General features: G+C 30.9%; 1 protein-coding gene across 2 annotated transcripts in view; it reads left to right on the top strand.

The window, feature by feature from the left end:
- LOC112688475 (TBC1 domain family member 30-like) overlaps positions 1-15,347 on the top strand; it is a 49,697-nt gene that overhangs the window by 13,935 nt on the left and 20,415 nt on the right. For both annotated transcript variants that reach the window (XM_025561664.1, XM_025561665.1), the window contains exon 4: positions 3,759-3,923. In XM_025561664.1, coding sequence (XP_025417449.1) covers positions 3,759-3,923 — 165 coding nt within the window. The remainder of the gene's footprint in view (positions 1-3,758; positions 3,924-15,347) is intronic.

Genomic DNA, 15,347 nt, shown 5'->3' with positions numbered 1-15,347 from the left:
TGTGTGTGTGTGTGTGTGTGTGTGTGTGTGTGTGTGTGTGTGTGTGTGTGTGTGTGTGGTGTGTAGAGTTTCAGTAGTTGGCGCATATACATAACTACGACTTTTACTTTGCAATATTATCTCTCACTGCACCACACCTCCATCAACCATATACACACTGGTGCAGTCTGGCAACTAATTGTACTCATGTCATAGCGCTTCGAAAGTCGACAGAGTATAAGATGTACATAACTACAAACAACGGAAAAACACGGTGATGGTTTGCGGTAACAAACAATAGAGTTTGTTACCGCTACCTAACCTGACCTAACCAACTTCTCTTTTAATAGGAGATTCTGGTCCTTTCGTCCGTTTGAAGTCCGGTATAGAATGAGATGTAAGTAGTGGTGTATGATATGTTATAGCATTAGCATACATAATGTAGAATGTTTCGTATTCATGTCGGCTTGTATCAATTAAAAATAGTAGTTGATCAGTGAAATTTTCATTAGTGACTGAGAAAGAGAGTATAAATATTTGCATAACCCGCCCTTTGAAACCGTGATCAAATCGGTGTGTAGTGCATTTTGGTGTATATAAAAATATTAGTATGCATGTCATGCTGTCCTCGACGGTATTTCATAATACGTAACCATCGAACTATGACAACTAATCATGACTCCTAGATACAAATCAGCAGAGAAGTCTCATTTTCAAGACATAAATACTAGTTGAAATTCGAAACGGATCGCTGGAAACACATATGGTGTTATCGAAATCGATAGTAAGTCGATTTTTTATTAGCTTCACATTAATAAAGATCGATTCTACAAATAGTGTAAAGTTCAACCATGCTGATTAATGATAGTGATATTAAATAAATCTTGTGAACGAGACAGTCAACGGTTTGTGAACAATTTCAATAATACAAGTTACGACGCTCTCCGTTAGTGCTTTAAATCGGATGTGGATATAAAATATATCTAAAATATACGGAGTTTTGACTTTTAGATAAGTTATTCGTACATCATGTTGGTTCGATACATCAGGAAACCATATAAACGAAGCATAGTTTTTTAAAGTATTTAATTTTTGGGAGTTTAGATTTACTAAAATCTGTCTAACGAAATATTTTACAAAGTTGACTTAAAAAAAAAAAAAAAAAATTACTATAAAAACGCATTTACACAATATCTGTAAAATATTTTTGTTGACCTTTCCCCATGTATAATGGTTCTATTATTGAATAAACCGATGTTTTTCGTTTTAAAACAATTTCAAATTATAATCAAATAATTATTACTAATTAACTCCTAAAGATAAAAAAAAACCCGTGCACTAAACACTGTTATGTATTCATAAGTCTTACATGCAAGCAATATAATATATCGTACGTATATTTCTATACATTAAAAATCCAGTAATATGGTCAATGACGAAAATATTATAGAGATGGATCGAAAAATGATTATTTTAGAAATTAGAAAATCTTTGAAACGTAAAAATCTCGTAAAAGAAGCCGTGTCCTTCCCAATAATCCAGCGAACACCAAGTTTGATTGACTCTGCGCAAGGTAGTAGTTTCATGTCATGGATATTTAATTTCAGTGTATGTTTTTGCGTGTGTGTGTTTGATTTATTCAGTTAAAAGGAAATGCGTCTGAGCATAGATTATAAAAATGAACCAATCGACGGACTCTTATTGAAGCTGATAAAGTTTTCGCAATTGACAAAAATTTACTCGTTTATGTTTCCGTTAAAACAAATTCGTCCACATATTATAATACATATTTTACATAATACTTATCGATTTTTTTGCGAAATAATTCTAAAAAAATCAGTACAGAAATTACATATAACATTAAAAACGAATACGACATCACACGGCGCTTGTGTGAAAGATATTCGTGTGCAATTCAAATAAAACACTATACCACGACGATTGCAAATACTCAGTCCTGCCGACCACGCGTTATTGTCAGTTCTAAATACGCAACTCATATCGCGTCCGACCGAATTTTTTATGGCATTATAGTTAGTGCGTTGAACTCAACTAATCAACGGATTAAACATTGCTTATCGAAAAACCGTTCGCGAATAACATTAACAAAATAAATTAAATGTATGTTTCCCGCGCTGTTCGTCTCAACCGTTACGTTTTTCGAATTCCCAATCTCATACGGCCGATATTTATGTCTAATTAAATTTCAGTATACCTATATATATCGAGTAATCATCATTATTATGTATGTCTATCACAGTGGTCATCAATATCGTTTATTTGAACAAAAAACATTCATTTTAAATTGTTGTCAAAATATTATTTATCTTTTGTCTGCATAACATTTTCATAGAACTCAAAAGGTTTAACACAGAAATTGATTTCTCTAGAACTAACTAACTAAGAATTTGTGATTCTGCATACCACCACGCTCTGTAGTAGATACGTTAAAGTCACACTAGTATTGAAGTTGTGAACATCTTGTTAATATTTCACTGACCAAAAAATCAGATTGCTTTTTCACAGTTCCAAACAATGTACACTATGTAATAAATTATATGTCAACATTTAATGACAATGATGATCAGTGATGTGTTTACGGAGTTAAAATAAATATCGGATCTCCCCCATGACCTTTTTTACTATGTAATTGATACATTGACGCGAATAAGTAAATTTTCTTGTATGCACTAAAAATATAAATAATATCCGAGGACTAATTTTGCGACATCAATATGCAAACCACTTGCAGTATGAAATGTTTATTTGAACCGGATATTGTGAGTAAACGTGTGTATTATATGCAGAGATGGTAGGTTTCTAACGTTATAGTTCCATCCTCCTAAAGTTTCAGGACTTAAAATTATTTCTGACCATTTTGTCAATCTACTGAGAAACATCTAACCGAACTTAAGCTTTGCATACATTATTGATAATCAAGGGCATCATTAGGAGGAGGAGCAGGGTATTAGCGGCACCACTAACTGAAAAGTGTTAGTAATAGGCTCTGCATAAATGCTTCTATGTGCCGTCATATTAAATGGATTCAAAAGTATAAGAACAATGCCAGCAGTAGAATCATTGACGTCCTGGGCGAATAAATAAATATGCACCCCTTCCCATTTAATTAGTAGTAATTTTATTTTAAATCGTTATCTGATGCTATTCATATCCAAATTCTAAATAAATAGTGATTACGAACGGCGATTGACAATAATAATAATTTATTATCTATGGACTAAATTATACGCCTATCATAATAAATAATAGTCAGTAGAATGGATATAATATTAGAATTATATTCCTATTATTTTTTCAGTTTTAACATTATATCATAGAGATGCCCCCTTTCAACAAGTACCCTGAGCGTAGGCCCAAGTCTTCCATGTCTAACGCCAGCCCTGCATAAGAACCTATAGATATCCATTACTATAAATTTTAAATTAAAAATATGATGTTTTGTGAGAACAATAGGGTTTAATTTTAGAATTGAAGTGAATTCCTTTATAGCACATTTGCCTTCCCCCCCCTCCCAAATAGTAGTGAAATAACTTCAATTGGTTGTTATAGTTGCTTAAAAGCTTTTAATACGAGTACATTAGATTACTAGCTATTTGAAAGGTACAATGTAATATAAATTATAATTTTCTGCTTCTTTATAATAGTTCTAATTAAAACTACACTGTGTATACATATACACACGTTTTTTTTTAAATCTTGCACACCCAGAAAAAAAACTGAAATTATCCCCATGTTGATAATACAATTTTATTATTTAGGCATGGAAGAGCTTAGCACCACTGTCGATTTGCTCAGGGACCAATTGAACGTATGCTGCGATTCATTGGTGAAGGCGTTGAAGCGGAGAGACATTCTTATAGCGCGACGGGACGCTAAATGCAACATGATCACAGCGCTTTTGCATGCATATTCGATGAAAAGAAGTGAGTTTTTCAAAATATTACAAAGGTAAACGTTAACATGATTTAGTGTAAAGAGTATTCAAATAACTGTTTTATGCACTTAGGCGGGATAAGATCGGCACCCTCATTTAATTTTTTCAGCGAGTCCTAAACCTTCCCCTTGCTTTCACCCCTTAACAATAATTATACTACCTCAGTCACATCAACCCCTTTATATTAATCATTTTTCTCCTTAACACCGTGAACTTGCACCTCTACCCGTAGTCGTCCTTCACCGTTGTACACCGAAAAGCTCCCATTCACCCGTGAATTAATAATTAAATAAGTATTTATATATTTATTTTATTGAATAACGCCCGTAGACAAATGAATGTACATAAGTTTTTATAGTAAAACATATTATAAAAATGCCTTAACTAATATTACAATCATTAAACTATAATAAAATTATTTATAAATTGTACTCGTATATAAGTACTACAAATGTTGTAAGTTTACTAGTAATTTTTAAATAAAATAATTTATACAGAAGTAAATTAAAACACGTAAATATAAGTACAATTTCTTAAACAAAATTTAAAGTTAAAGACTACAACTAGTTTGCGTACATTTTAAAATTTCCCAGTTAAAACCTGTAACTCGTTTGCGCATAACATATTATATTGTAATAGGGACCTCTCGTTAATACAATAATATGGTATAGCCATGATTATATTTTGTATAATTAATATATTTTGTTAAATCATCACCATTATGTCACCATTTATGTCACCACATGCATTTGTTACGAAATTCAATGTATGCAACAAGAAAAAAACATTTCCCAAAACTCCTAAATACTGTTAACGAGGCTGTATTACAGCTGAAAGAATTTCAAATTAAATTTAAAGATTAACAATTTATGTATTTCAGTGACGATAATAGTGTATTATTGTTTACATGCTCAACAAATTTAAGTGCTTTATGTGACGCTCCACATATATTTGGAGATGGAACATTTTATTTTCTTATTGCCCAAAATTATCTACACAACTGTATACCATTCTACTATAGATATTTATCAAAATTATTTTTACGCACCAATAGTATTTTGTTTTTTAAAAGATAAACATACGTCAACATACACAACTATGTGGGAATCACTTCAAGATCTTTGTACTCACATTCTCGATCGGTGACCTATTATTAAAGAATTTCATGTTGATTTTGAAAAACCAGCTCATAACTCAATCTTAAATGCCTTTCTTTAGTATAAAATTGTATGCTACACATTTCATTTAGCTCAATCTTGGTTTCGTCGAATACAAAAAAGTAGTAAATTATTACGGGAAAATAAAAATAATAATTCAGAGGTAAGTAAATGGCTTAAATATTTGTTTTAGTTTGCCGTACTTGCCACCTGAAAAAATAGAAATATCATTTTCAAATTTAATAACAATTGCTTCACCTGATGGATTATACTTCTCTGATTATGTTTTTTCATCATATATATTACCTAATTCAAATTTCAATTCATCTCTGTGGGCGGGAAAACCAGATGATTCACCCAGAATAGCAAATGGAGCTAAAACATTCCATAGGCATTTTAACAATCAATTCTATAACCCTCATCCACACGTGTACCAAATAATAGATGTTATTTTAAACATTCAATCAGAAACTGAACTTAAACTGAATTCAATGAAAATTAATGTGAATAACTATCTCCGGAAAGAAATGTCACAAACAATTGAGTATATGAAAAACGTGTGGACAAAGTATTCAAATAACGAAATTTATCAATTTAATTACTTGGAAAAAATGGGCAACCGCTTCCAAGGTAAACCTTTGAAATAAGTACCCAAATAAAATAAACATAAATAAATGAACGCTACAATAAAAATTAATTGTGAATATTTTTTAACACATAGCACACCAAAAACACATTTTTAACTACACCAATGAAGTTAAAATATTTACTGACAGTCCTAAGTCTATATAAGTGGGAAGGAAAGTGCGTACGCTAATAAGTAGTAACTAGATATAATCTGTGCGCAAACGAGTTGTAATAATGTGCGCAAATGAGTTGTAATTTTAGTAAATGTACGCAAACAATGTGCATCCAAGTTAAACGCCAAAGTTTAGACTGAAAACCGAAATTGAAGTCAAAATCTTTGAATCTATTTAAAACCCGAATTATACAATTTTTGGATACAATAAACCTAAACAATTAGGTGTGGGTTGATTCTTTAAATGTAGACTTAGACCTAGTGAATTATAGTGTAAATATACTATATATATATATATATATATATATATATATATATATATAATATAGCTCTGATGACTTGCTGTACATTGTTTTAATAACTATTATATTTGCTACGCGTTCTTATAAAATAAATACGAAAATAATGCCTCGTCGAATATCGAATCGCTCCGCAAACGGCTATGTAAAAATAGTAAAACACGGAAATAGTAAGACAACTAACTGCATCTTAACCGACAATTATAATATCACGACCAGATTGTGACATTGATCGCGACATGGCCTATTATTATAGTTTATTTTTCGATCGGGATATCAAGTCTCGTTGAACGAAAGTCAAACATTTTTTTATATTCGTGCGCTACTCCTGATGATATACTATTACTTCAAAAATATATTTTATTTCGAACCCAGTATAAAACATTTCGTCGTCGTCAACTACTCGCATATAACGAAATGACGATAGAATGTATTGCACATACGTATATTATTAATTATTATTAATAATAGAGTGAATATAATCAGAGAAAACGAGACGGTGTCGTGTGAATCAAAAACTGTTGGCCCCGGATTCACTGGAAAACAACGACCGAGGAAGGGAACTACTATCTCTTTAACTTTGACGCCTATTGTTTTTGTTGTAAACGTTCCGTGTGATTGTATCGTATTAGATGACGCGTGAGCGTGGCACACCGAATTCAATTGTTAAAGAAGACGATATCAAATAATGTTCATTATACTGTTTTTTTTTTATTCGCGTCCCAATCGAAGAATACGGTTTTTGTAAACTAAATAATGTAATCAGATAGAATAAATGACCACCACGTCAGGCCGTCAGAGCCTGCTGCTGCATCTGCTGTTTATGAAAAAAAAACATGGTGACGACTATATCGCATTCGAAATACTTTATGGTTTTATTTTTTATTTTTTATTTTTTATTTTATACTTTAAGCCATTTCCTCGTCGTGTAGTTTTATTTTGACAAGAGTCTATTAAATTATACAGTGCAGGACGGTAAAGATTTTTATCTCCATTCCATTTCTCACTACTTTGTTGTAATTTTTATTTTACGTTATTTTTTTCTTAATGGAAAACTATGCTACGTTTCCGTCGATAATTTTTCACTTCTAAAAAATTGAATATAAGATAAAAATAATGTTAATCTTGTTTGATTAATGTTACTATTAATGAATAATGTTACTTTTTTTAAAGCTTTTCAAACGTTTATATGTATCAAGAATCTGTTATTCACACAGTTTATCATTTTAGAGTTTACAAATAGGCCAAAATTATACATAGTAAAGTTCGCTGACAGATAAAATTTACACAACAATACAGCGCTTTACATTCAATATCACAATTTTCGTCCTAATAAAATATACAGATAAAATCATACATTTTGAATTTAATCCCTCTTTTTTATATGAATAATTTACTATAGCGTCTCAAATTTGATATTAAAACGAATTCGAAGTTATGTTCATCCATTTTATTGCTACACTTCATGGGTTTTCAAGATTTTCTAGAAAACGTTATGGAAATGCTAAAAATGATCTCTATCAATAGTACTATATGTAAGGCTTATATCTATAGAGGGACTATACTAATAAAATCAATTAAAACATTTTATAATATTTCAAGTTCCGTAGTGGTCGTCGACCGATGCACATGTGTGATATCGCTGTGTCCCGTCATGTCAATTAGTGCGTTATCGTTATCCAACGAGTTCATTATTTTTTATTTAAAAATAATAATGCGATATTGTTTATCAATATCTCTTTAACATTTTTATTTAGTTATTTTCCATACGACATTTCACTTAAGTGTTAAAATGTACGCTCCCAACGACTAAAATATTAAATAATCTATTTATTTTACAATTATTACGCAACACTTACTGTGTGTTGCAGTTGCGTTGCGTTTTATATCAAGACCGTCACTCGCCTGTCCAATTATCTTAATCACCTAACGCTATCGCCACAATGTCTAATACGTCGACCACTATTAAAAATAAAAATAATTCCAACACACCGTCACTATCAAATCAAAACATAAATAAAACAATCAAGAATAATAATTTTAATAAAATTAATAAAACTAATAACCCCTATACGACGTCGCCAAATTCCGCCGAAAACAACGGTTGAACTACTAAAACGACAAAAAGAACTCATTCAAGCTCTTCGTACACAAACTCGGATCCACCGTTGTTACCCTAAGGCGTCGGCATGTCAAGAAATCGCTACAAAGTTTTCATTTCAATGAAACAATCACCCAACCTCTCTGCCGAAGACGCACAGACTTCATTTACAGAGCCTGTAGCAAATATAATTCATAAAAATATTATATCTCCTCTTATTTTCATAAGAGGCATGGACGATTTTCCTAGTATGTGCACAGAACTGATTGACCTGATCGGTGTTGATAATTTCCACTGCAAATCAACAACCGACCGATTAAAAATTCAAACAGCAAATCCCAAGTCATATAAAGCGTTTGTTCAATTTCTAAGAAAAGAAAATAGAGAATTTCACACTTTTCACCAATTACAGGAGGAAAAACCAAATTCGAGTGGTAATTCGTAAGATACATCCAACCACACCATGAGAGTTAATAAAAAAAGAGCTAGTCTTGCATTTATTTGAGGTCAGACAAGTAACACCAATCCTTCACAGACTCAACAAAACCCCGTTACTTCTCTTCTTCGTAGACTTAGAACCCACGTCTCACTCAATTAAAATTTTCCAACTAACTTCTTTACTTCACACCAAAATAATTGTTAAAGAACTGCACAAACCCAAAACTATCTCTCAATATGCGAACTGTCAAGATTATGGACATACAAGGCAGGGCCGGCCCAAGCAAAAATAGTGCACTAGGCAAAATCAAATTTTGCCACCTCTAAAAAAAAAAAAATTGAGGTCTTATTTTAACTTAGTCCCTCCCCCTATTTTTATGTGACATATATACATAAAAAAAAATTTAATTTTTTATTTATGGATAAAATTTTATGTAAAAAGACTTAAAAATGATTTCTATTACTATTACTCAAAACCCATCACTATCGCGACTATCGGATATCGCGGAAGTGATTGTGTGGTTATTTATATTTTTTAAATAATTGAAGACGCCCAGCGTAGGCTGTAATATAAAGTAATATAATCACTTTAGACAATATTATTTCATTATATACGTAAGTGGTTTTCACGAATGAACTCATTTAAATATTTTTCTTATAAAACATCAACAGAACTAAAAAAATGTTCGAGTCAATTTTGAAAATGCCCCCCCTACTAAAGTGCCGCTCAAGGCAGGTGCCTAGCTCGCCTATACCTTGAGCCGGCCCTGATACAAAGGCTTACTGTGAGTATTCACCTCGCTGCGTATGCTGTGGTAATAACCATCATTCATCTTCCTGCCCAAATTCACGTGATGAACCCCTCAGATGTGCTATTTGTCAATAAAATCATCCTGTGAGCTACAAAAGGTGTTCAGTCTACAAAAATCTGCAATATCGTAAGAATCCAAATACTATAAATAATAACAAAAATTTAACTGTAAGTGCAAATTCTAATCTTAAATCTAAAAATATACAAGCTAGTCACCCATTAAACGCCTCCATGCACCTTCCTAATCAACCTTAACTTATGCAGATGCAACTTCTGGCCTATCCTCCAAACCTGCTCTATCTCTCCAAGATTCATTTACACCCCCTCCAGTCACTGATATAAATAATCTAATGATAAGTTTCTTAAATAAATTCAAAACTCATACAAATCCATTAATTTCTCTACTTACAAAAGTAATCACAGATCTGTTAGATAAAAAAGATGATTAATCAGTCACAAATAATTCCCTCTCAATATTACTATCTGATGCAAATGGTCTCAAAAACCACACACACGAGCTTCAATCTTTTTTTTTACAATAGCCGTATTGATATTGCATTGATAACAGACACCCACTCTACTAAGTATTCTAAATTCTATATCCCTGGATTTCATCTAATGAAAACAAACCATCCAAATAATACGACGCATGGTTGAGTTGCCTTACTGATTAAAAATTCCTTATTTTTTCAACCTCTTCCTGAATATTACCCTGAATATATACAATCTTGGCTCATCCAAATTAAGTTGAATAACATCCCAATCACCAGTGGTGCTCTCTACTCCCCTCCCTCGTCACAATATTACCAGAAATTTACTAAATTAATTTTTTGGTTCAATTAAAAACAACTTCACTATCGGTGAAGATTATAATGCGAAACATCAAAACTGGGGCTGTCGTGTTAATAACCCACGTGGTGTTATATTACACAGCTTTTCCACAGAAAAAAAAATTTAATATTCTCTCGCCTCCTGGGCCTACTTATTGGCTTTCCTCTCTCAAAAAAAAAACCTGACATTCTTGATATTTTCACCGCTAAGTTACCTAGTAACTTACATTACTGTATCAAAAACATCTTTGATTAAAACTCTGATCACTCCGCCATTCTCCTAACTATTTCAGCCACGCCATTATCACATACTAAGCCACTCAAATTATTCTCAAGCCTTACGGATCACATAAAATTTCACGATAAAGTAAATGAAAATATTAACTTAAATATGAGGTTAAAATCTAATCTCGATATTGACGAAGCTGTCAACGATTTTACAACTCTAATTCAAACCTGTAAGAACTGTTAACTCAAATAATATAATAAACTCAAATTTAAATTACCCTATAACCCCAGAAGAAATTCGTAGTTTACTTGTGGAAAAACGCAGAGCAAGAGCAAGATACCACCTCTCTCACCTTCCTTCACACAAAGCCGCCTATAAAAAACTTGCTGATTCTTTGAAAAAGATCCTTACAAAACATAAAGTCAATGCTTTCGAGCAAAAATTGCACAACCTATCTGTTTTTGACTATTCTCTTTGGAGAGAAACTAAACAGCTATTCAAATTTAAATCTCCTTCAACTCCTCTATAAAAGCGGACAATACATTAGCTATCAGTGACGTAGAAAAAACAGAAATACTTTAAACATATTTATCAAATATTTTTCAACCTCATGCTGATATTCTAGACCCTCAATACATAGATAGTGTTAGAAAATATTTAGACTCTCTGTTACCTAATGGACCTCCCGTGAAATACACCACGCCAAACGAGGTCAATAATATAATTCAAAGACATTCGAATAAAAAATCTCGCGGTGTTGACCTAATAACAGCTGAGGTTTCAAAATGTCTACCTCAAAAAAGTAATAGTCCTTTTGATTTATATATTTAATATAATATTTCGTCTATCATATTTCCCTTTAATATGGAAATTCTCACACATTGTCATGTTCGCAAAGCCAAATAAACCCTCAGACTCTCCAGACTCATATAGACCTATAAGCTTCTTACTATTTTTCTCAAAAATTTGTGAAAGGCTTATTTTTCAACGACTATCTCCACATATTATCTCAAATAATATTCTTTCTTCATCTCAATTCGGATTTCGCGCTAAATACAACACAATTCATCAAGTACACCGCCTGGTTAATTGTATATCAACCTCGCTGGAACGTAAACAATACTGCTCCTGTGTTTTTTTAGATATTTCACTGGCATTTGATCGAGTGTGGCACGATGGCCTAACTTTTTAAACTCGTAATTTTCTTCCCCCTTTCTTGTTTCTCCTAACTAAATCCTACCTAACCGATCGATATTTTCAAATCCGCATCGAAACCTGTACCTCACAAATGGCTATAATCAATGCAGGCGTACCCCAATGTGGTATTTTATCTCCTTTATTGTTTAACATCTATGCCTCTGATCAACCCGTCACTGAAAACACCCTTGTTACTGATTACGCTGATGAAAATCCCCTAATAGCCTCTGGTAATCTATAAATACATTTTAATCTCATTTCAACATGGTACACCAAATGGAGAATAAAACTGAATCACACTAAGTCAATTCATACCACCTTCACCTTGAAACATAGACTCTGTCCTCCAGTTTCATTGTTTAACATATCTATACATACCAGCAACCGATACAGTAAAATATTTAGATCTTATCATAAACAAAAGATTGACCTGGAATCCACACATAGATCCAAAAGAATTTTAAATTCTCGTTCTCGTATGCTCAAAACTATATTATCAAAAAATAAATGCACAAACATAAAAAATAAACTGCTAATTTAAAAAACATTTTTAAAACCAATCTAGACTTACGGTTTTCAACATTGGGGCGCAGCCAAGAAATCGAATCTAAACAAAATCCAAACTTATCAGAATATCGCTTTACATCAACTCACTAACGCTTCGCCATACATTTCAAATCTAACACTCCACAACGATCTACATGTTAAAACGATCGAAGAGGAATCTGTATTATTTTACAAGCGATTTTTTTCACATCTGGCAAACCATAATAACTCACTAATCCGTGACTTAGGTAACTTAGCACTTCCTGATAATCCTCGCCGTTGACTGAAAAGGAAATGGTGTAAAGATATTTTACAATAAGTCACTCATACTCTTCCTCTCTCAGAAAAAAAAAATAAATAAATAAAAAAAAAAATTATTACCTTATATTCCCAAATATCCTATTACGCAAAGAGTCACTAGTGGATGACTTCTTAATCACGCATACTATGTTTTCTGTCTCTTTTCTCTTATAGTTGTTATGCTAAGAAGTATAGATTGTATAATAATTATAAAAATAAAAAAAATTAAAATAATATTTCAATAATGTTTACATATGCAGTAAAATCAATATGAAGCCAAATCATAATTAATTAAAATCAATTTAATTAATAAATTTAAAAAAAAATGTATTTAATCAATCAAATTAATTAAAATCAAAAAAAAAATTTGTTTGGGTTAGTATAAAAATAATTAATGGTTCTTTGATTAAAAAATTGTTCATATTAACTTATGAAAATAATTACGGAAATTAAACATTTATTTTAAGTTTTCAAAAAAATGTACCTTATTTTCATCAAAAACTAATTAAATCATTTTTAGAATTGAAGTTTTTCAAACAAAGTACAATAAAAGTAAATAAGGGATTGTTTTTAATTTAATAAAACACGGACAACTTAAAACTTACTTATCTGAAATAGCGTTCAAAGACGTGCGAGTAAGAATTATACAAAAAAATGTCTTTCCTTACGGGTTTCGAGACGATTGGTAGTCGTGGAGTTTCGTTGTTTTTGTTACTTTGGCTTTATGCAAGGTAACAAGCTAATAAAAAAATGATTGCTCGTATTTCAATTAAATGTTTACTCTAATACATACGCATCAATAAATCCTCTAATTACTAGAATCCTTGGAAATTGTATAAATCATTTTCGTGTTAAAGGCAAAATAAAATTGCGTCTGATTTAAATGATTACCTCACTTTTTAATTTTATACTTCATGTGTGGATTAGATTTTTAATTTAATCTCGATGAAAAGATTTATTATTATTAGAATTATTTTTTTATTGTATTAAAATATTTATATTTTTATTAAAAATAAGACTATTTACAATCTTTAATATTTTTTACAATAATCTGTTGATAAATATCGGAATAGTAATTTTACATTTTAATATTGAACTATAATAAATTTGTACAAGTTCTATAGATGAATATAAAATAAAAATACATGAATAAACACATCCATATGGTACAAAATTAAATATTAAATTTAAAATAAATCTCTAGGGGTATATAATTTTCGTAAGTATATATATATATTTAACAATTTTACATATTTACTAGCATAGGCACAATTTGGGGGGGGGGGGGGGGGGGGGGCTAGAGTGTGCTTAGCACCTCCATTTTCGAAAGTAGCATCCCCAAATGTGTTTATGTTAATATACATTTAAATTCTCATTACTCATTATGTGTAGAAAAACATATTAGTTTTTGAGTTTTTTTGTATACATATATAAATTTTTATACAATAAATATATATTTCGCAATACGAAAAAAAAATATCTTTGCTATAGGGTAAAAGTTTCAAGTTTCTAGCCACATTACTTTTGAAATTATGACTAAATAACTAAAATTTGAAATGTGAAAGTCTTATTTTACAGCGTATTTTTACCATTTCAGGACAGTTTTTTCCTCTATTAAGATTTAAAAAAATTACCTATCTAAAGTACCACCGCATGCCAATTTAAAATCTAAAAAAGGTCATAGAAAAAAATGTTGGGCCAGTATTTCTATCCAATAAAGTGTTAAACAAATAAAATACAAATATCATTATAAAACCATAATATACTTCGCTTCAGTCAGAATCTTAAAGTGATCATGTGATAAAACATTTGTGTATACAGACATTTAATTCGTTACCAAATATTTTAGTAACTGTAGAATTGTACGATTTGCGGGAGTCTATAACCATTAAGGAACATGGATAAGATAGAAGGGCTTCAGCACCCCCAGTTTTTTCATTAAAATTGCACCCCTGTTTACAAGTATCTAATTTACTAAAAATATGTAACGTTAACGATTTTAAGCGAAATTATTTAGACAATTATAATAACAAAAGTTAAAACTAATCAATATGGAAAAAATGAAAAACAAAAGTATATTTTTCATGTACTTTATAAGTATCCTGTATTATAATAAATAATGTTTTATTCAACCATCGCGAGTTATAACTATAGATTTCTTAACTACATATGATTTATGTAATTTCTTTATAGATGAATATTTTTTATTTTTTGGAAAAATTTTAGATGATTTTCGACCACTAAAAAAAAAATGTATCTTAACGCATCTATTTAAATTATTTTATAAATACTTACACTAGGAGTAAGTTATTTAATTATACTATATATTATATAATATTATTCACGTGAAATCAAGAGTAGTTTCATTTTGAACATTTATGAAATTTATTTTTACTAAAATCTTATTGACCGTTGTATTAATTCGAGACGCTAGATTTCGGTACTAGACATAGTACGGTATACATACGGTTTGAATTCGTCAGTGTAAAATAATATACCAAATCGTGGAGTGATAGCTTAGGCGTTTATATTTTATATCCGATACCTGCGTGTACATAAAATGATTAATTTATATTAACAATAAATACGCGTACATGATATCAACGTATTATGCAATCAAATCTATCGAACGGCAAGTCAGCGAACAGCTGCCATAATACGTAGATCAATCGTTCTGTCGCCGTTACTAATAAACGCCGAACTAGC

The sequence above is a fragment of the Sipha flava genome, unplaced genomic scaffold (assembly GCF_003268045.1).
Source record: "Sipha flava isolate LNK unplaced genomic scaffold, YSA_version1 39_pilon_pilon, whole genome shotgun sequence".
Lineage (NCBI taxonomy): Eukaryota > Metazoa > Arthropoda > Insecta > Hemiptera > Aphididae > Sipha > Sipha flava.
The sequence above is the reverse complement of the archived record's forward strand: the minus strand, read 5'-3'. Positions and strand labels throughout refer to the sequence as shown.